Source organism: Spermophilus citellus (genome assembly GCF_964194105.1).
Source record: "Spermophilus citellus genome assembly, chromosome: 4".
In the NCBI taxonomy this organism is placed as follows: Eukaryota; Metazoa; Chordata; class Mammalia; order Rodentia; family Sciuridae; genus Spermophilus; species Spermophilus citellus.
In genome coordinates this window covers 145,739,895-145,764,017 of record NC_138185.1, presented here as the reverse complement: position 1 = coordinate 145,764,017, position 24,123 = coordinate 145,739,895, and the positions used below count along the sequence as shown (strand labels likewise).

General features: G+C 38.1%; 2 protein-coding genes across 2 annotated transcripts; both read left to right on the top strand.

Moving 5' to 3' along the window:
• Positions 1-4,292: 4,292 nt before the first annotated feature.
• LOC308646240 (olfactory receptor 4F3/4F16/4F29-like) lies at positions 4,293-5,234 on the top strand (the record flags this gene model as incomplete). The annotated part of the gene is made up of 1 exon (XM_081288902.1): positions 4,293-5,234. The coding sequence occupies exon 1, from the start codon at positions 4,296-4,298 to the stop codon at positions 5,232-5,234; it is 939 nt and encodes a 312-aa protein (XP_081145028.1). The 5' UTR covers positions 4,293-4,295.
• Positions 5,235-22,629: 17,395 nt separating this feature from the next.
• LOC308646236 (olfactory receptor 4F3/4F16/4F29-like) lies at positions 22,630-23,571 on the top strand (the record flags this gene model as incomplete). The annotated part of the gene is made up of 1 exon (XM_081288898.1): positions 22,630-23,571. Exon 1 carries the CDS (start codon positions 22,633-22,635, stop codon positions 23,569-23,571), a length of 939 nt encoding a protein of 312 aa, XP_081145024.1. The 5' UTR covers positions 22,630-22,632.
• Between the last annotated feature and the right edge of the window lie 552 nt (positions 23,572-24,123).

Genomic DNA, 24,123 nt, shown 5'->3' with positions numbered 1-24,123 from the left:
CAATTCACCAGCAAACATCAAACTTTCCATTCTTTTTTTCTGGAACACATACATACATACACACACACCACATTTTATGCACCTTCCATTCATCTGTTGAAGGGCACCTTGGTTGGTTCCATAGCTTGGCTACTGTGAATTGTGCTGTTATAAACATTGACATGACGGTGTCACCATAGTATGTTGATTTTGGATCTTGTGTATATATTATTGAGTAGTGGGCTAGCTGGGTCACATGGTGGCTCTATTCCTAGATTTTGAGAAAATTTCCTACTGCTTTCCAGAATGGTTACACTCATCTGTAGTTCCACCAACAATGCATCAGTGTATGTTTTCCCCCACATCATCACTGACATTTAACTACTATTTGTATTCTTGACAATTGCCATTCTGATTGGAGTGAGATGAAATCAGTGTAGTTTTGGTTTGAATTTCCCTGATTGCTAGAGATGTACGTTTTTCACATATTTGTTGGTCAATTGTATTTTTCATTTGAAGGATGTCTGTTTAGTTCTTTTGCTCTTTCATTAATTGGATTATTTGTTTTTTGGTGTCGAGTTTCTGAGTTCTTTGTATATTTCAGACTAATGCCCTGAGAATCACGTGGTAAATATTTTTGAGTCATAACTATTTTGTCTAACAAAACACATATCAAAGAACTAATGTCATTTCACATACAATCCATCTTCAAGTTGCCTCAATTTTTACAAGAATATCTTTGTAGTTTTTCCCCCTAGTTGTTTGTTATTATTGGGAAGAATTTAAATTTTTAAAATTTAAACTTATTTTTTACCATTATTATCAAATACAAGTTTTCTTAGATTGTGATTAGAACATGTTAAAGAATGTACCATTTCCATTTTTGAAAATTTATTGTGACTTAATATATATTCCTTTGAGTATTCTTTATGAGTACTTGAAGACAAGTTCCCCTAGAGATGCAAACATAAACCTCTGCATTTGGTTTCAGAGTATGGTGCCACTTAGGTTTACTTTATCATTTATATAGTTTTTGTCTTTTATATCCTAACATTTTTTATCTCTGCCTCCACTCCCTCTTTTGTGACTCACTTACAGCTTATCCATTGGCTTGTCAGGTTCTGGATGACAATTCCCTTAGATAGACATTGGTGATCCCAAGTCTCATGTTGGTGATCCCGTCTCTGCTAAATCATTTGGTCAGTATTCCCCTGTGTTCCAATTAGTTCTATCTCCCACAATAATAGCATTTTTAAAGATTTTTATGCATAAGTAATGCTAGATCTGACCAGGGGAATGTGTGGTTATGTTTTGGAAAGAGTCACACAATTGATCTTTAAGTGAGTAATTTGGTGGCAAATACAGAAATAGCTTAGGGATATTGGAGTACAGTGTTGAAGTCCCCAAAGGCAAGTATTATTAAATAGATGTTTTTAGTGAAGGTATTATTTTGTAAAGAAATGAATTAAATATTACCTGCACAAAGGAAGCAGCTTTGGCAGAGCTTAATGAGCAAACATCAATAAAATGAGAAGGAAAATGACACAGAAACTGAAATTTCATTCTTGTCTTTTAAAAATCCACATCAATTAAAGGTTGAAGTCAGAGAAAGGGAACAAATCATTAAGGAGAAAGTCTTGGAAGTTTGAACAGAATTTACCTGAACTAGTTCTGGAGTTCATTTTTGACACAGAGACATGTTATAGGTGTGCCAAAAATGTGAAAGCCTAAAAGAAGGAATATTTTATATTTCAGTAAGTTCAAAGTGTCCACTGGGCATGATGGGCATCTAGAAAATGTTTGCTGATTAAGGACAAATACTCATGATAAATTCAAAATAAATGATCCAGCAAATTTGCAATGGTATATTAAATGAGTCACAAAATGAATTACAGAAGAGGGAGGCGGCATTTTACAGGACATAGAGACAGAGTGCCTTTGCTTTTTTTTCCATTCACTAGAGAAGGTAAGACCTAAGTCTCTTCTGTGAAAAGCTAAAGGATTCTGTGGGGATCAACACATTGGGGGTCTGAAAGCACAGCAGGTTTTCTATGGATTTGCATTCTCCTACCATGTTTATTTAAAAAGCCAGAATATATTATGGATGCATTTGAAGTGGCTTAAGAAATCCACATGCTGTGAACACTTGAAGACAAATCTGTCCTTTTTTAACTTAGATTTGCCCAGTGTGCTGAGAGTAGAACACAGGGGCACCCAGAAAGGGTCTAGGTATACAATACGACTGTGAAGTCAGGAGTAAAAGCTGTCTGCTCTCCATGTGGGATGAGAGCAGTGAGAACATCAGTATCAGTTCTACTACTCACTCCTGGCCTGGCACCTTACTTCTGCTCCTTGGTCTTTATTTCTCTACGTGTAAAAAGGAGTTAATAATATCAATTTTCATGGTTTTCATAGATATCAAACAGTAATGTATCTGCTTTTCACATGGTGGTCACTGTTTTTGTTTTTGTGAGTTATCATTATTTCCATAGAGAGCTCACCAACAACTGTTGCAGACTGGGGGATGATTCGGCAGCTCTTTAAGTAATCACCCCCCTACCCCAGAATCATTCAGTAATTGTTTAAGCTTAGTTATGATGCTTTATATTGAGCTAGATTAGGTCCATCACTTAATCTGCAGCATAGATTATGATTTGCTCTGAAGAAACTCCTAATCACCCTGATTCATGGGTGTCTTTTCTGTTTCAAAAATCATATGATCATATTATTTATTTGACTTTTATTTGTACTGAAGATTGAACCCAGCAATGCTCAGCCAAACTGAGATACATACCCACAACTTTTTATTTTTTATTTTGAGACAGGGTCTCTATAGTTGCTCAGAACCTTGCTGAATTACTGAACTCTTTGAACTTTTGATCCTCCTGCTACAACCTCCCAAATTGCTGGGATTATAGGTGTGCACTACCAAGCCTGGACATACTTAACATTTTAAAATAGTTTACTTTTTACTGATTTTTACATTTTGTATGTGTGTAGTAACGTGCAAAAGTCTTAAATATACTTCAGGAGTTCAGAGTGTCCACGGAGGATGATGGGCGTCTAATACATGTTTGCTGAATATTTGTTGATATTATGGTAAATTACAAATTAAAGGATACAACAGATTTGCAATATTGTTAATCAAGTCACAGAGTGAATTAGAAAAGAAGGAGATTAATATGAAGAGAGGGCCTTCTATGGAATATGAGATACACCCAACTGCAAACAAAGGAAAAGATGCAAATATATTAGCAGTTCAGTGAAGAGCATATCAATATTGTGGTGAGCTTCATTACAGAGAAGACTAGCACTGAATGATAAAATAATAAAAACATTACACTTGAAAAGATCCTTAATGTCACCTGCCTCAGCCCCTTTATTTTACAGATGATGAAACTGGGTTCAGGAAGTGAGTTGAGTTTGCAGGGATGGTAAAAAGAACTGAGTAGTCAAATTCCCTCAGTGCAGAGATAGGATCACGTTGTTCTGATTTGAAGTATGATGTTCTTTCTTTCTACCATTTCAGGAACCAGGGAAAGTTAATATGGCATGGATGGTGATCTAGAGTATCATTCTTGTGTAACTTTGTTTACTATCCTTTTTTTACTCCATCCATCTTTAGATTCTGCATCATGAATCTCTTTTGTGACCGCGTACTATACCAGAATGCCATCATAGCAGAGGAGATGTAATCCCTCTACACCCTAGACTGACCTACCAAAGTGGGAATTTCAGGGTTTCTGTATTATCTCCTCTCCTCATGAGGAAAAAGTGAATATGATGTGATAAAACAGGAATAGCATGAAGCTAAACATGAGGGAGTATTAATCAGAGTGATAGTACTGCATACAGGAGTAAAGACATAAGGAAAACAAAGGTCATGAGAAATTGCTTGAAATTTGGGAATTCCATGAGCAGGAGCAATAAACTGTGAGGGAGAAATCAGAGTTCATTTCCATGCCCTTTCCCCTCCATTATCATATTATTCCAGAGAATCCCTAGTCCTCCAATGATCTTCTGATTCCTAATTTTATTTTATTTATTTATTCATTTAGTTACTTATGTTTTATTTTTCTTTCTTTTGCCTAATCTCTTTTTCAAAACTGGAAACTTTTAGGGAATCTGGGAGTTAGAAGCAGTGGCTTGTTTTTGCAGCTATAGTTGAATGGCAAAAGGGTTTGTCATTGCTCAGGCAGTATATTTTCCGTACAAGTTGAAACTCATGTAGCCAGTGATTCCCTACAAAGCTTGATTTTTTTTTTGTTACTTTCCTTTATCAGGTAATGCTTGAGACAGTTCTGCTCTCTGAGACAATGGATGGAGCCAACCACTCTGTGGTGTCTGAGTTTGTGTTCCTGGGACTTTCCAACTCGTGGGAGATCCAGCTTCTACTTTTCCTCTTTTCTTCTGTGTTCTACCTGGCAAGTCTTACAGGAAACCTCCTCATTTTGTTCTCTGTGACTTCTGATTCTAACCTACACTCCCCCATGTACATTCTGCTGGCCAAGCTCTCATTTCTTGACCTGGGAGGTTGCTCCATTGTGACCCCAAAAATGATTTATGACCTTTTTAGAAAACACAAAGCAATCTCTTTTGGGGGATGCATTGCTCAGATATTCTTTATTCATGTCATTGGGGACACAGAAATGGTGCTGCTCATAGCCATGGCCTTTGACAGATATGTGGCCATATGTAAGCCTCTGCACTACCTGACCATCATGAGCCCACGAATGTGCATTATCATTTTGGTTGTTGCCTGGATCCTTGGCCTCATCCACTCAGTGGCCCAGTTGGCTTTTGTTGTAGACCTGCCCTTCTGTGGCCCAAATTTACTGGACAGCTTTTACTGTGACCTCCCTCAGCTCATTGGACTTGCTTGCACAAAGACTGATAAACTGGAGTTCTTGGTCACGGCCAACAGTGGACTCATCTCTGTGGGGTCCTTCTTCATCCTGATCATTTCTTACATCTTCATTCTGGTTACTGTTCGAAAACACTCCTCAGGTGGTTTATCCAAGGCCCTCTCCACTTTATCAGCTCATGTCACTGTGGTAGTTTTATTCTTTGGGCCATTGATCTTCTTCTACACCTGGCCTTTCCCATCATCACATGTGGACAAATTTCTTGCTATCTTTGATGGAGTTCTCACTCCCTTTCTGAATCCAGTGATCTATACATTTAGGAACAAGGAGATGAAAGCAGCAATGAGGAAACTTTTCTATCAGCTTGTGGGTTACAGGAAGATGTCCTAAACACTCTAAACCAAAATGCAACTCTACACTCAACGACGAAGGGAAAAAATGAAGCCATTGAAATATTTGATCTAGTGCACTAGGTTACATTTAGGTATGTTACCATGCTCTTGTGTATATCTAGTACCCTCAACAAGTAAGGAGACAGGGATCTAGCTATGGAGCTTCCAATGCTACAGACCCTGCACTGGTTAATAACATAAAGCATTTAATAATCATGATAACTACACAGTGAGTATTTTTACTTTGATAATTTTAAACATAACTAAGAGATGCTCTCTGCTCATTGTCTTTGTACTTATCATGCAAAATGTTTCAAACCAAAGCCGATTTTCACCTTTAATCCACTAATTCCAATAGACTTAAACCTGAAAAGATGCCAAGCAGTGCATTTAATTACTTAGAGTTGGAAATTAGTGTATTACTCCTTTTCCCATTTTGAATTTGTTTATGTTCTTTATTCAAACTACCTAGCAAATTGCCATAATATCTAAGTACTTGGTTTTCCTTTCTTTTTTCCCTCCCTTCTTTAGTATGGGTCTTCCTACCTCATCCTTTTGACACTTAGAAACCTCTTTGTTATAAAAAAAGAATTGTGGAATTTTAGATCTGTAATTGGAGAGATCATAAATAGAAAGTTCATCCATATTAAAAAAAATAACAAATAGACATTAAACTGTACTATAGATCTATTTGACCTAACCAACATTTACAGAACATTTCATAACAGTTGGAGAGTACACATTCTTTTCATCAACACATGGAACATTCTCTAGAACAGATCACATATTAGACCACAAAAGATCATCAACAAATTTGAAAAATCATAGCATCTATAATTTCCAACCACAGTGGAATAAACATACAAATCAACCAAAAAAATAAACTTCATAAATTGTCCAAATAATGAGAGACTAAGCAACATATTGTAAAGGTACATTGTGTTATCAAAGAGATCAAAAGGGAAATCTAAAAACTTCTCAAACAAATGAAAATGGAAACAAAACATTCTAAAATGTATAAGATACAACAAAAGTAGTATTAACAAGAGAGAACTTTATAGAAATAAGTGCCCATATTAAAAAAGGATTTCAAATAAGTAACATAGTGATACAACCCAAGGAACTAGAAAAGGGAAAGGGATAGAAGAAAGTTGGATAACAGATCCAAAATACAGTTAATTGGGAAGTATAATTTTGAATGTTCTATGGTATAGTAGAGAAACTATAACTTAGAAAAATGTGATATATATTTTATAAATAAGTAGAAGAAAGAAGTTACAAGACTCGCAACACAAAGGTGTTTATTGGGCTCATGGTTCTGGAGGCGAGGAAGGTCAAGATTGAGGGATTACATCTGATATGGGCCTTATATCCAACCCACATTGAAGGCAGTATCACATGTCAAGAAAGTATTCACATATGAGAGAAAAATGGGTCAAACTCCCCCCTTTAATAACTCACTCTTTCCTACAATAACTAACCCATTCCCATAATGATGGCTTTAATCTATTCATGAGGGTGATGCACAAAGACCTAATTATCTCTTCAAGGTCCCACATAATCCCATGTAAACGAATTAAATATATTCTATGGAGTTGGAAAAATGACAATAACATAAAAAATAAAGTGATTCATTACATTACTGTAAGGGAGTTTGACCACTCTAAAATTCTGTTTCGTATTTATTCCCCCTCTCCTCAACCCTTGGCAACCTCTGATCCTTTTACTGTCTCCATTTTCTGGTTGGTTTCTCTGACTTTGATATATGCATTTAAGCTTCCTCCACATGCCCACACACCCTGCCAGTGCTGGGGACATACATATCTTTTAATGTCTTCATAGTTCATTTATTTTTGTGCAGCATAGTTTCCCATTGTCTTAATGTACCACCGTTTATTTATTCATTCACCTACTGAAGAACATCTTGGTTACATCTAAGTTTTGGAAATCATAAATAAACCTGCTATAAACATCTATATGCAGATTTTTCTATAGACCTATTTCAACTCCTTTGGTAAATACATGGAGTGTGATTGCTCCTTTGTATAGTAAGAATATATTTAGTTTTTCAAAAACTGCCAAACTCTCTTCAAAGAGTTTGTTTCATTTGAGTTCCCACCAGTAATGAATGAGAGTTCCTGTGGTTCCACATCCTCTCCAGCATTTGGTGATGTTAATGTTTTTATTTGGGCCATTCTAATAGCTGTGTGGTATCACATTTTTGTAATTTTCATTTCCATGATGACATATGCTATGGAGCATTTTCTCTTATGCTTTTTTGCCATCTTTGGTAGGATGTCAGTTAAGGTCTTTGGCTCATTTTTAAAATCTGGTTATTTTTGTACTGTTGAGCATTAAGAGTTATTTGTACATTTTTTATGAGAGCCTATTGCCACATGATTCTTTTGCAAACAGTTTCTTTGAGTCTATGGCTTTTCATTCTCTTCACAGTGTCTTATGCAAAGCAAATATATATACATATATATATATTATTTTTTTATTTTTTTATTTTATTTATATATGAGAGTGGAATGCATTACAATTCTTATTACACATATACAGCACAATTTTTCATATCTCTGGTTGTATACAAAGTATATTCACATCAATTTGTGTCTTCATACCTGTACTTTGGATAATAATGATCATCACATTCCACCATCATTTGTAACCCCATTCCCACTCCCTTCCCCTCCAACCCCTCTTCCCTATCTAGAGTTCATCTAATCCTCCCAATCTCCCTCTCCCTATCCTATGAGTCAGCCTCCTTATATCAGAGAAAACATTTGGCATTTGTTGTTTTGGGGATTGGCTAACTTGACTTAGCATTATCTTCTCCAGTGCCATCCATTTACCAGCAAATGCCATAATTATATTCTCTTTTATTGCTGAGTAATATTTCATTGTGTATCTATGTCATATTTTTAGTCCATTCATCTACAGAAGGACATCTAGCTTGGTTCCACAGTTTAGCTGTTAATAATTGTGGTGCTATAAACATTTATATGGCTATGTCCCTGTAGTATTCTGTTTTTAAGACCTTTGGGTATAGACTGAGGAGAAGGATGGCTGAGTCAAATTGTGGTTCCATTCCCAATTTTCCAAGAAATCCCCATACATCTTTCCACATTGGCTGCACCAATTTGCAGTCTATTCAGTAGTAGTAGTAGTAGTTCAGAGGATTGAACAAAGGAGTGCCTAACCACTGAGCAATATCACCAGCCCTTTTTATTTTCTGAAACAAAGTCTCTGTAAAGTTGCTTAGTGTCTTGATAAGTTGCTAAGGCTGATCCTCCTGCCTCAGCCTCACAAATCTCAGAATCATAGGCATGCAACACTACACCTTGCAGAAATTTTTTTTTAGGTTTTTAATAATTTCTATCATTAATTATGCCATTGGTATTGCATTTTAAAAGTCATCACACACTTAAAGACATCTAGATTTTCTTTTATTTTACCTTCTAAAATTTTAATTTGTAGTTTCATGTTTAGAACTTAGGTCTGTGATCCATTTTGAATTATCTTTTGTGAATGTAAGGTCTGTGTCTAGATTCATTTTTTGCATGTGTATGTTGAATTGTTCTAATGCCACTTACTGAAGAGATTATCTTCTTGTATTGTCTTTGTTCTTTAGATTATCAGTTGATTATATTTACATGGACCTATTTTTGGGGAAATAGGCATATTGTGTTGCTTTGGTCTATTTTTATATTCTTTTGCAATATTACTTGTCTTGATTACTGTGGCTTTATAATAAATTCTGAAGTCAGGTAATGTCAGTCTTTCAACATTGTTTCTTCTGATATTGTAAACAATATTCATTGGTTGTTGGCTTCTCTGGGTCATTTGACTCTCCTTGTATACTTTTGAGTCAGTTTATTGATATCCACAAAATAACTGCCCTGGATTTCGAGTCAGTTTGCCTTGAATATATAGATGAAGTTGGAAGAACTGACATCTTGACAATATGAAGTTTTCTTATCCATGACCACGGAATATCTCTCCATTTATTTAGCTATTCTTTGATTTCTTTCATCAGAGTTTTGTCTTTTCCTTATACAGATCTTGCATATATTTTTATTAGATCTATAACTAAGTAGTTTGTTTTTTGTTTTGTTTTGTTTTGTTTTGTTTTGTTTTGGGGGGGTTTTTTTAGGTGTAGTGCTAAAGATCAAACCCATGATCTTTCACATGCCCTGCAAGTGCTTGGCACTGAGCTACATCAATAGCCCAGTAGTTCAATTTTTGGAATGAAAATGGTATTGTGTTTTTAATTCCAAATTCTACTTGTTCATTACTTGTATATAGAAAAGTAGTTGAGTGGGATCCAACATGGCCGCCGGCGAGGAAGCAACAATTCCAATGTCTCCACATTAACGGGATCAGAAAAACCCATTGGAACAGCAGCAGTCTACCTACTGAGGAACTTCTAGCAAAATTCCGTTAAGAGGGGACCTGCCGGGAATTGGTAGGTTTATTAGAAGTGTCAGTTTGTCCCAGACAAGTGGATCTTGGCCGGCCACGCGGGCACGGAGGTCCAGTCCCGCAGCCACCAACCGCTTCTGCCATCCTGGGGAGGCCCTGCTCTCGCTCTGCGAACGGCCACCACGCCTGCCAGGCTCGTAGCCACGCAGCCGCAGCTGCCCGGCTCTACAGGCGGCCCCCCCAGTGGGTGCAGAGGTACAATCCCACGGCCACCAGCCGCTTCAGAAAGCGGCCCCGAGCAGCGCGGCCCGCCGGAACCCGCAGACGGCACCCGCCATCTCGCCGTCCCGGGAGGCCCCGCTCTCGCTCAGCGAACGGCCACCCCGCCCCGCCCGGATCTTATCTACGCGGCCGCAGCTGCCCGGCTCTACAGGCAGCCCCTGGCGGTCCGGCACAGCGAGAAGTGTCCCTGCCTATCCCAGCAGACAGCCCGTGCCCTCCTGACTCTACTAACAGCCCCGCCCACCCGGGAAACGGCTCCCCCCCCAGACAGCGTGAAGGGAATCTAACCAACCCTTTACGAAATAGCGAACTGGGAACTAAAACCAGAGATTGTGTCAGACCAGAGACAAGCCAGTTCCACCCCTCCCTTTGGACACTCCGGCAAGGAGCCAGGGGCCCACCATAGCAGAGAGGGGAAGTCACCAAAGTTCAGCCAAAGAGATTCCTTCCCAGCGGAATCTACTTTAGCAGGTGTGTGACTCCCACCCACATCAGATACAAACAACCGGGAAACTTCAAAATCTCTCCGTGGGCGTGACTGTAAGGGCCAAAGGACTCTCGACCCCCAACTCCCCCTACTTCCAGTGACGAGGGCATGACTGTAGGGGCAGAGGGAAGCAGAGAAGACTCCCCACCCCCAAATCCCCCAACCACGAACTGAGAGGGTTTGACGGTAGGGGCGGAGGGAAACAGAGGACACTCCAGACCCCCAACTCCTCCTACCGCCAGCAGTGTGGTTGTGACTGTAGGGGCTGAGGGAAGTAGAGGGTATCCTCGACCCCCAACTCCTATTACCACCAGCAGCGACACCAATGGTCTTAGCCACCAGATTCCGAAGGTGTGCCCACCAAAGGGGTCCGGAAAAATTAAACAATTGACTCCCAGACCACAGCTCCACAGCACTGGGGCTTAGATGAATGACAGCGAGAGTGCTCAGTAGTTAGGGAAATAGAGCACTCGGTGGGGCTGAAAGTGTAACCAAATCCTTGGGGAACTGCCTCCGGTGAGCAGGACCTGGCTGGCTGGCAGGAGGAAGGGGAGGAGGGGCCGTAGAAGTGAAATGGCTCTGGACCAACAGGATTGAGAGACTCCCAGGAACCGCCTTACAGGGATTGCTGTTGACACACTGAGGGCAAAACTCAGCCCGGAGGGCACAGCTTTGCCTACGGGAAGAGAAGAAAATGGATCTCTAAGACCTAATTTTATTTCCTATTTCATTTTAATTTTTTCTCTCCCTTTTCCCTCTCTCTCTCCTCTTCCAAGTTTTACTGCTCTTTCCATTCTCCTCTATGCTATCTATCTCCCTCTCCTTCTTTCTTTTCAAGAGCACCTACCTTCCCCTTCCCCCCAAATTTCATCCCAAGCATTACATCCTCCATTTCACGTAACTGTCTAAATACAAATAGGTGTGTGCCCTCCCCCCATGCCTGCAAGGTAGCCGGACCTGCAACCCACCAGCAGGTCAGGCCCAGCAACCTGGGAGTGGCAGAGCCACCCCTCGCGCCTGCAAGGTAGGCGCACCTGCTACCAACCAGCAGAACAGGCCCAGTGGCCTGCCGATGTGGTAGGCACAGTGCCCCAATTGGAGGAGGAGCAGAGCCCCTGCCCGTGCCTGCGCAGGAGACTTTGCAACTATACAAGAGTAATACAAATATATAGGGGGAAAATTCAACAACACAACAGTCTCAGTAAGCAGAAAGAAACGCAAACAGTATGAAGAGACAAGGAAAGAAAGGACCACAAGCAATGCAGGTCAACTCAACGTTAGAAGAGGTAATATCTGCAGCAGATGGAATGTCAGATAAAGAATTCAGGAGATACATGCTTCAGATGATCTGGAGTCTCAAGGAAGACATTAGACAATGAAAGATCTCTTCAACAATGAAATACATAAACAAATCCAGGAAGCAAAAGATCAACTATACAGGGAGATAGAGGTTATAAAAAACAAACAAACAGAAATCCTAGAAAGGCAGGAAGCAATAAACCAACTTAAAAACTCAATTGAGAATACTACCAGCAGAGTAGAACTCTTAGAAGATAGAACATCAGACAATGAAGACAAAGTATTTCAACTTGAAAAGAACATAGACAGCTCAGCAAGACTGTTAAGAAACCATGAGCAGAACATCGAAGAAATATGGGATAACATTAAAAGACCAAACTTAAGAGTCATTGGGATACAGGAAGGCACAGAGCTCCAAACCAAAGGAATGAGCAATCTATTCAATGAAATAATTCGAGAAAACTTCCCAGACTTGAAGAACGAGACAGAATCCCAAATCCTAGAAGCCTACAGGATGCCGAATGTGCATAATCATAAGAGATCCACACCTAGACACATTATAACGAAGATGCCCAACATACAGAATAAGGAGAGAATTTTAAAAGCTACAAGAGAAAGGAAGCAGATTACATTTAGGGGTAAACCAATCAGGATAACAGCTGATCTCTCAACACAGACTTTGATAGCTAGAAGATCCTGGAATAACATATGTCAAACACTGAAAGAAAATGGGTTCCTACCAAGAATTGTGTATCCAGCAAAATTGAGCTTCAGGATGGAAGATGAAACTAAAACCTTCCACGATAAACAAAAGTTAAAAGAATTTGCAGCTAGAAAACCATCTCTCCAAAAAATCCTCAGCAAAACATTACAGGAAGAGGAAATGGAAAATAACAATGAAAACCAACAGTGGGAGGTAGGACAGTAAAGGGGGGAAAATAATCAAAGAGGAAAACAAACCATATTCAGTAACATAAATAAACAAATATGGCTGGAAGGATAACCCATATCTCAATTATAACCCTAAATGTTAATGGCTTAAACTCACCAATTAAGAGACACAAGCTAGTAGAATGGATCACAAAACATGACCCAACAATATGCTGCCTACAGGAGACGCATTTGATAGGAAAAGACATACATAGACTGAAGGTGAAAGGTTGGGAAAAATCATATCACTCATATGGACTTCGGAAACAAGCAGGAGTGTCCATACTCATATCAAATAAAATACATTTCAAGCCAAAGTTAATCAAAAGGGATAAAGAGGGACACTACATACTGCTCAAGGGAACCATACACCAACAAGACATAACATTCATAAATATATATGCCCCAAACAATGGTGCAGCTATGTTCATCAAACAAACTCTTCTCAAGTTCAAGAGTCTAATAGACCACCATACAATAATCATGGGAGACTTCAACACACCTCTCTCACCACTGGACAGATCTTCCAAACAAAAGTTGAATAAGGAAACTATAGAACTCAATAACACAATTAACAACCTAGACTTAATTGACATATATAGAATATACCACCCAACATCAAGCATTTACACTTTTTTCTCAGCAGCACATGGATCCTTCTCAAAAATAGATCATATATTATGTCACAGGGCAACCCTTAGACAAAATAAAGGAGTAGAGATAATACCATGCATCTTATCTGACCATAATGGAATGAAACTGAAAATCAACGATAAAAGAAGGAAGGAAAAATCATGCATCACTTGGAGAATGAACAATAGGTTACTGAATGATCAATGGGTTATAGAAGACATTAAGGAGGAAATTAAAAAATTCTTAGAGATAAATGAAAACACAGACACAACATATCGGAATCTATGGGACACATTGAAAGCAGTTCTAAGAGGAAAATTCATTGCATGGAGTTCATTCCTTAAAAAAAGAAAAAACCAACAAATAAATGATCTCATACTTCATCTCAAAATCCTAGAAAAGAAGAGCAAAATAACAGCAAAAGAAGTAGAAGGCAAGAAATAATTAAAATCAGTGCTGAAATTAATGAAATCGAAACAAAAGAAACAATTGAAAAAATTGATAAAACTAAAAGTTCGTTCTTTGAAAAAATAAATAAGATCAACAGACCCTTAGCCATGCTAATGAAGAGGAGAGAGAACTCAAATTACTAGCATACAGGATGAAAAAGGCAATACCACAACAGACACTTCAGAAATACAGAAGATAATCAGAAATTATTTTGAATCCTTATACTCCAATAAAACAGAAGATAGTGAAGGCATCGATAAATTTCTTAAGTCATATGATCTGCCCAGATTGAGACAGGAGGATATAGTCAACCTAAACAGACCAATATCAATTGAGGAAATAGAAGAAACCATCAAAAGATTACCAACTAAGAAAAGCCCAGGACCGGATGGGTATACAGCAGAGTTTTACAAAACCTTTAAAGAGGAACTAATACCAATACTTTTCAAGCTATTTCAGGAAATACAAAAAGAGGGAGAACTTCCAAATTCATTCTACGAGGCCAGCATCACACTGATTCCTAAACCAGACAAAGACACTTCAAAGAAAGAAAACTACAGACCTATATCTCTAATGAACCTAGACGCAAAAATCCTCAATAAAATTCTGGCGAATCGGATACAAAATCATATCAAAAAAATTGTACACCATGATCAAGTAGGATTCATCCCTGGGATGCAAGCCTGGTTCAATATACGGAAATCAATAAATGTTATCCACCACATCAATAGACTTAAAAATAAGAACCATATGATAATCTTGATAGATGCGGAAAAAGCATTCAACAAAGTACAGCATCCCTTTTTGTTCAAAACTCTTGAAAAAATACGGATAACAGGAACATACCTCAACATTGTAAAAGCAATCTATGCTAAGCCCCAGGCTAGCATCATTCTGAATGGAGAAAAATTGAAGGCATTCCCTCTAAAATCTGGAACAAGACAGGGATGCCCTCTCTCACCACTTCTGTTCAACATAGTTCTTGAAACACTGGCCAGAGCAATTAGACAGACAAAAGAAATTAAAGGCATAAAAATAGGAAAAGAAGAACTTAAATTATCACTATTTGCAGATGACATGATTCTATACCTAGCAGACCCAAAAGGGTCTACAAAGAAACTATTAGAGCTAATAAATGAATTTAGCCAAGTGGCAGGATATAAAATCAACACGCATAAATCAAAGGCATTCCTGTATATCAGCGGCAAACCCTCTGAAATGGAAATGAGGACAACCACTCCATTCACAATATCCTCAAAAAAAAAATAAAATACTTGGGAATCAACCTAACAAAAGAGGTAAAAGACTTATACAATGAAAACTACAGAACCCTAAAGAGAGAAAATGAAGAAGATCTTAGAATATGGAAAAATATACCCTGTTCATGCATAGGCACAACTAACATCATCAAAATGGCAATATTACCAAAAGTTCTCTATAGGTTTAATGCAATGCCAATCAAAATCCCAATGGCATTTCTTGTAGAAATAGAGAAAGCAATCATGAAATTCATATGGAAAGATAAAAGACCCAGAATAGCAAAAACAATGCTAAGCAGGAAGTGTGAATCAGGTGATATAGCGATACCAGACTTCAAACTATACTACAGAGCAATAGTAACAAAAACAGCATGGTATTGGTACCAAAACAGGCGGGTGGACCAATGGTACAGAATAGAGGACACAGAAACCAACCCACAAAACTACAACTTTCTTATATTTGATAAAGGGGCTAAAAGCATGCAATGGAAGAAGGATAGCATCTTCAACAAATGGTGTTGGGAAAACTGGAAATCCATATGCAACAAAATGAAACTGAACCCCTTTCTCTCGCCATGCACAAAAGTTAACTCAAAATGGATCAAGGAGCTTGATATCAAACCAGAGACAAGGCATCTGATAGAAGAAAAAGTTGGCTACGACCTACATACTGTGGGGTTGGGCTCCAAATTCCTCAATAGGACACCCATAGCACAAGAATTAATATCTAGAATCAACAAATGGGACTTGCTCAAACTAAAAAGTTTTTCTCAGCAAAAGAAACAATAAGAGAGGTAAATAGGGAGCCTACATCCTGGGAACAAATTTTACTCCTCACACTTCAGATAGAGCCCTAATATCCAGAATATATAAAGAACTCAAAAAATTAGACAATAAGATAACAAATAACCCAGTCAACAAATGGGCCAAGGACCTAAACAGACACTTCTCAGTGGAGGACATACAATCAATCAACAAGTACATGAAAAATGCTCACCATCGCTAGCAGTCAGAGAAATGCAAATCAAAACCACCCTAAGATACCATCTCACTCCAGTAAGATTGGCAGCCATTATGAAGTCAAACAACAACAAGTGCTGGCAAGGATGTGGGGAAAAGGGTACACTTGTACATTGTTGGTGGGACTGCAAATTGGTGCAACCAATTTGGAAAGCAGTATGGAGATTTCTTGGAAAGCTGGGAATGGAACCACCATTTGATCCAGCTATTCCCCTTCTGGGTCTATTCCCTAAAGTCCTAAAAACAGCATGCTATAGGGACACTGCTACATTGATATTCATAGCAGTACAATTCACAATAGCAAGACTGTGGAAGCAACCTAGATGCCCTTCAATAGACGAATGGATAAAAAAAAATGTGGCATTTATACACAATGGAATATTACTCTGCATTAAAAAATGACAAAATTATAGAATTTGGAGGAAAATGGATGGCATTAGAGCAGATTATGCTAAGTGAAGCTAGCCAATCCCTAAAAAACAAATGCCAAATGTCTTCTTTGATATAAGGAGAGTAAATAAGAACAGAGTAGGGAAGAAGAGCATGAGAAGATGACTAACATTAAACAGGGATGAGAGGTAGGAGGGACAGGGAGAGAGAAGGGAAATTGCTTGGAAATGGAAGGAGACCCTTAGGGTTATACAAAATTACATACAAGAGGAAGTGAGGGGAAAGGGAAAAATAATACAAGGGGGAGAAATGAATTACAGTAGAGGGGGTAGAGAGAGAAGAGGGGAGGGGAGGGGAGGGGGGATAGTAGAGAATAGGAAAGGCAGCAGAATACAACAGACACTAGTATGGCAATATGTAAATCAGTGGAAGTGTAACTGATGTGACTCTGCAATCTGTATATGGGGTAAAAATGGGAGTTCATAACCCACTTGAATCAAAGTGTGAAATATGATATATCAAGAACTATGTAATGTTTTGAACAACCAATAAAAAAAAGTAGTTGATTGACTTTTTAATATTAGCTTTTTTGTAACCACTTATTAATTCCAGGGGGTTTTGTTTATAGATTTTTTTAAACTGAGAGTTTCTCTCTTATCATAAATTTTCAGATGTTCTGCAGAGAGGATCATGTTTTTCTTTCATTTCCATGAACAGAGACCATTTTATTTCTCAATTTCTATATGTTTTATTTCCTTATATAATTGTATTCGCCAGGACTTTGAGAACATGGTAGAAAAAGAAATAGTAAGAGGTGAAATCTTGCCTCATTTCTGAGCTTCAAGTTTCCAGGGACATTTAACCACTAAGCCACATCCCTCCTTTTTTATTTTTTATTTTGAAATAGGGTCTTACTAAATTTCTGAGGCTGGCTTTGAACTTGGCTTCCTCTGCCTCAGCTTCCCAAGTTGCTGGGATTAGAGGTGTGCACCACCATGCCCAGATAGAAGACTATGTTAAAGAGCAATTTTAGATTTACAAACAATGGAACAGAAGGCAGAGATTTCCCACATACCCACGCCTGTATGCATGACCTCCCCCAACCAATATTCCCCACCAGAGCGGATCTATATTGACACTCCATTATCTCCCAAAGTCCCTAGTTTATGCTAGGGTCACTCTGGGACATTTCATGTAGATGCAAATAGAGCTTACCAATCTTTTCTTCAGGCTTCAAACTATTTTGTTATGCCATGTAATTATTTGGCTACTAATTTATTGTGAACGCTTCCTTCAAAACTCTTGGAATTACAAATACTTTTTTCTCTCAGACTTTTTATCATTTTTATTAATTCTTTTTATTTACACAGAACATTAGGATTCATTTTGACATAATTAAAAATACATTCAATATAATTTGTTCAAATTTTGTCCCCAGTATTTCTCCTTTGCCTCCCCTCTTCCTTCTCCCTGTTCCCTTCCCTCTACTCTACAGATTTTTCTGCTAATTTACTTTTTTTCTTTTTGGGTAGTGTCTGCTGGATATATACGATGGTGAGATTCACTGTGGGATATTCATATATGTGCATAGGAAAGTTAGGTCAGATTAATTCCACGGTTCTTTTGTATCCTGTCCTTTCTCCTTTTCTTCCTCCTTCCATTTCCTCCCTTCCCTTCAGTCTCCTTCATCTAGTCCTCTCTTATGTCTCCTATTTTGATAAAATCCCTCCCCACATTTTCTCTTTCTCTCTTTTCTTTTTCATCCTTATTTTGGACTAGCTTCCACAAGTCAGAGAAAATATTACACCTTTGACTTTCTGTGTCTACTTTATTTCACTTATCATGATAGTTTCCCATTCCATCAATTCACCAGCAAACATCAAACTTTCCATTCTTTTTTTCTGGCACACATACATACACACACACACACACACACACACACACACACACCACATTTTATGCATCTTCCATTCATCTGTTGATGGGCACCTTGGTTGGTTCCATAGCTTTGCTACTGTGAATTGTGCTGTTATACACATTGACATGACTGTGTCACCATAGTATGCTGATTTGGGATCTTGTGTATATATTATTGAGTAGTGGGATCGCTGGGTCATATGGTGGCTCTATTCCTAGATTTTGAGAAAATTCCCTACAGCTTTCCAGAGTGGATACACTCATCTATGGTTCCACCAACAATGTATGAGTGTACATTTTTCCCTCACATCCTCACTATTATTTGTATCCTTACTATTATTTGTATTCTTGACAATTGCCATTCTGATTGGAGTGAGGCAAAATCAGTGTAGTTTTGGTTTGAATTTCCCTGATTGCTAGAGATGTACGTTCTTCACATATTTGTTTGTCAATTGTAGTTTTCTTTTGAGGGATATCTGTTTAGTTCTTTTGCTCATTTATTAATTGGATTATTTGGGTTTTGGTGTCAAGTTTCTGAGTTCTTTGTATATTTCAGATACTAATGCCCTGAGAATCAAGTGGTAAATATTTTTGAATCGTAACTCTTTTGTCTAACAAAACACATGTCAAATAACAAATGTCATCTCACATACAATCCATCTTCAAGTTTTCTCAATTTTCACAAGAATACCTTTGTAGTTCTTCCCCTACTTGTTTGTTATTATTAGGAGGAATTTAAGTTTTTAAAATTTAAACTTATTTTTTAACATTATTATAAATTCAATTTTCTTAGATTATGATTGGAACATGTTAAAGAATGTACCATTTCCATTTTTGAAAATTTACTGTGACTTAATATATGTTCTTTTGTGTATTCTTTGTGAGTACTTGAAAACAAGTTCCCCTAGAGATGCAAACATAAACTTCTGCTTTAGGTTTCAGAGTATGATGCCACTTAGGTTTACCTTATCATTTATATAGTTTTTGTCTTTTATATCCTAATATTTTTATCTCTGCCTCCACTCCCTCTTTTGTGACTCACTTACAGCTTCTCCATTGGCTTGTCAGGTTCTGGATGACAATTCCCTTAGATAGACATTGGTGATCCCAAGTCTCATGTTGGTGATCCCGTCTCTGCTAAATCATTTGGCCAGTATTCCCCTGTGTTCCAATTAGTTCTATCTCCCAAAATAATAGCATTTTTGAAGATGTTTGTGCATAAAGTTATGCTAGATCTGACCAGGGGAATGTGTGGTTATGTATTGGAAAGAGTTACATCATTGATCTTTAAATGAGTAGATTGGTGGCAAATACAGAAATAGGGATATTGGAGTATAGTGTTGAAGCCCCCAAGGGCAAGTATTATTAAATAGATATTTCTAGTGACAGTATTATTTTGTAAAGAAATGAATTAAATATTACCTGCACAAGGGAAGCAGCTTTAGCGGAGCTTAATGAGCAAGCATCAGTAAAATGAGATGGAAAAGGACACAGAAAGTGAAATTTCTTTCTTAAAAATCCACATCAATTAAAGGTTGAAGTCAGAGAAAGGAAACAAGATCATTAAGGAGAAAGTCTTGGAAGTTTGAACAGAATCTACTTGTATTAGTTCTGGAGTTCATTTTTGACACAGAGACATGTTGTGGATGTGCTAAAAATGTGAAAGCCTTAAGGAAGTGAATATTTTAACACTTCAATAATTTCAATGTGTCCATTGGGCATGATGAGCATCTATTAAATGTTTGTTGGTTGAGTACAAATTATTATGATAAATACAAAATACATGATCCAGCAAATTTGCAATGCTATATTAATCGAGTCAGAAAATGAATTACAGAAGAGGGAGAAGGCGTGATCAATGCGAGGAGAGGGCATTCTCTGGGGTATGGAGACAGAGTGCCTTTGCTTCTTTGTCCATTCACTAGAGAAGGTAAGAACTAAGTCTCTTCTGCAAAAAGCTAAGGGATTCTGTGGGTACCAAGATATTGGGGTTCTGAAAGCACAGCAGGTTTTATATGGCTTTGCATTCTCCTACCATATTTATTTTAAAAGCCAGAATATATTATGGATGCATTCAAAGTGGCTTAAGAAATCCACATGCTGTGAACACTTGAGGACAAATCTCTCTTTTTTTCACTTAGATTTGCCCAGTGTGCTGAGAGTAGAACACGGGGCACCCAGAAAGGGTCTAGGTATACAATACGACTGTGAAGTCATGAGAAAAAGCCGTCTGTTCTCCATGTGGGATGAGAGCAGTGAGAGCATCAGTATCAGTTCTACCACTCACTCCTGGCCTGGCACCTTACTTCTGCTCCTTGGTCTTTATTTCTCTACCTGTAAAAAGGAGTTAATAATATCAATTTTCATGGTTTTCATAGATATCAAACAGTAATGTGTCTGCTTTTCACATGGTGGTCACTGTTTTTGTTTTTGTGAGTTATCATTATTTCCATAGAGAGCTCACCGCCACTGCTGCAGACTGGGGGATGATTCAGCAGCTCTTTAAGTAATCATCCCTCTCCAGACTGGGGAATTCATTCAGTAATTCTTTTAGCTTTGTTATGATGCTGTATATGAAACTAGATTAGATCCCTCACTTAATCTGCAGCACGGATTATGATTTTGTTCTGAAGACAGCCCTAATCACCCTGATTCATGGATATCTTTTCTGTTTCAAAAATCATATGATCATATTATATATTTGACATTTTCTTTGTACTGAGGATTTAACCCAGCAGAACTCAACCACTGAGCTACACACCCACACATTTTTATTTTTTATTTTGACACAGGGTCTCTAAAGTTGCTCAGGACCTTGCTAAATTGCTGAACTCTGAACTTGTGATCCTCCTGCTTCAACCTCCCAAATTGCTGGGACTATAGGTGTGTGCGACCAAGCCTGGCCTTATTTGACATTTTAAAATAGTTTACTTTTTACTGATTTTTATATTTCGTATGTGTGTGCTAAAATGCAAAAGCCTTAAAAATACTTCAGGAAGGTCAGAGTGTCCACTGAGGATCATGGACATCTAATAGATGTTTGCTGATTTTTTGTTGATGATTGTGATAAATGAATAAATAAATGATACAGCAGATTTGCAATGTTGTTAATCAAATCACAGAATGAATTGTAAAAGAGGGAGATTAGTTTGAAGAGAGGGCTTTCTATGGAATATGAGATACACCTGACTACAAAGAAAGAAAAAGATACAAATATACTAGCAATTCAATGAAGAGAATATCAACATTGTGGTGAGCTTCATTACAGAGAAGACCAGCACTGAATGATAAAATAATAGAAACATTACACTTGAAAAGATTCCTTAATGTCACCTGCCTCAGCCCCTTTATTTTACAATGATGAAACTGGGTTCAGGAAGTAAGTTGATTTTTTTATTTTTTATTTTTTTTTTTATATTTTTTTTTAATTTTTTAGGAAGTAAGTTGAGATTGGAGGGATGGGAGAAAGGACTGAGTACTCAAGTTGCCTCAGAGCAGGGCTCAGACTTGTTCACATCCTTCTGATTTGAAACATGATATTCTTTCTATTCCAGGAAGCAGGGAAAGTTAATATGGCATGGATGGTGATCTGAAAGTATCATTCTTGTGTAATTCTTGTTTATTACCCTGTTTTCACACCATCCATCTTTAGATTCTGCATCATGAATCTCTTTTCTGTCCTTGTAGTTTACCAAAATGCTGTCACAGACCAAGCTTTGTAATCCCTCTACACCCTAGACTAAGCTATCAAAGTGGGAATTTTAGGGTTTCTACATTATCTCCTCTCTTCATGAGGAAAAAGTGAATATGTTGTGATAAAACATGAATAGCATGAAGCTAAACATGAGGGAGTAATAATGAGAGTGACACTATTGCATTCAGGAGTAAAGACATAAGGAAAACAAAGGTCATGAGAAACCGCTTGAAGTTTGGGGAATTCCATGAGCAGGAGCAATAAACTGTGAGGGAGAAATCAGAGTTCATTTCCATGCCCTTTTCCCCCTCATCATATTATTCCAGAGAATTCCTAGTTCTCCAGTGATCTTCTGATTCCTAATTTTTTTGCCTAATCTCTTTTTTAAATCTGGAAAATTTTTAGGGAGTCTGGGAGTTAGAAGCAGTGGCTTGTTTTTGCAGCTATAGTTGAATGGCACAAGGGTTTTGGCATTGCTCAGGCAGTATTTTTTACTTACAAATTGAATCTCACGTAGTCGGTGAGTCCCTAAAAAGCTTGACTTTTTTGTTGTTGTTGTGTTACTTTCCTTTATCAGGTAATGCTTGAGACAGTTCTGCTCTCTGAGACAATGGATGGAGCCAACCACTCTGTGGTGTCTGAGTTTGTGTTCCTGGGACTTTCCAACTCGTGGGAGATCCAGCTTCTACTTTTCCTCTTTTCTTCTGTGTTCTACTTGGCAAGTCTTACAGGAAACCTCCTCATTTTGTTCTCTGTGACTTTTGACTCGAACCTACACTCCCCCATGTACTTCCTGCTGGCCAATCTCTCATTTCTTGACCTGGGAGTTTGTTCCATTGCAGCCCCCAAAATGATTTATGACCTTTTTAGAAAACACAAAGCAATCTCTTTTGGGGGTTGCATAGCTCAGATCTTCTTTATTCATGCTATTGGGGGCACAGAAATGGTGCTGCTCATAGCCATGGCCTTTGATAGATATGTGGCCATATGTAAGCCTCTGCACTACCTGACCATCATGAGCCCACGAATGTGCATTATCATTTTGGTTGTTGCCTGGATCCTTGGCCTCATCCACTCAGTGGCCCAGTTGGCTTTTGTTGTAGACTTGCCTTTCTGTGGCCCGAATGTACTGGACAGCTTCTACTGTGACCTCCCTCAGCTCATTAGACTTGCTTGCACAAAGACTGATAAACTGGAGTTCTTGGTCACGGCCAACAGTGGACTCATCTCTGTGGGGTCCTTCTTCATACTGGTCATTTCTTACATCTTCATTCTGGTTACTGTTCGAAAACACTCCTCAGGTGGTTCATCCAAGGCCCTCTCCACTTTATCAGCTCATGTCACTGTGGTACTTTTTTTCTTTGGGCCATTGATCTTCTTCTACACCTGGCCTTTCCCTTCATCACACTTGGACAAATTTCTTGCTATCTTTGATGCAGTTCTCACTCCTTTTCTGAATCCAGTGATCTATACATATAGGAACAAGGAGATGAAGGCAGCAATGAGGAAACTTTTCTATCAGTTTGTGGGTTACAGGAAAATGTCCTAAACACTCTAAACCAAAATGCAACTCTACACTCAACGACAATGGGAAAAATGAAGTCTTTGAACTATTTGATCTAGTGCAGTAGGTTACATTTAGGTATGTTGCCATGCTCTTTTGTATCTCCAGTACCCTCACCAAGTAAGGAGACAAGGGTCTAGTAGTGGAGCTTCCTATGCTTCAGACCCTGCATTGGATAATTAATATAAATCATTTAATATTCATGATAACTACACAGTGAGTATTTTTACTTTGATAATTTTTAAACACAACTAAGAGATGCTTTTGGCTTCATTCTCTTTGTAACTACAATGTAAAATGTTTCAAACCAAAGCTGATTTTCACCTTTAATCCACTGCTTCCAATATTCTTAAACCTCAAAAGATTCCAAGCAGTGCATTTAATTATTTAGAGTTGGAAATTAGTGTATTACTACTTTTCCCATTTTGAATTTGTTTATGTTCTTTATTCAAACTACCTAGCAAATTGCCAAAATAACTAAGTATTTGGTTTTCCTTTTTTTCTTCCCTCCCTTCTTTAGTATCTGCCTTCCTACCT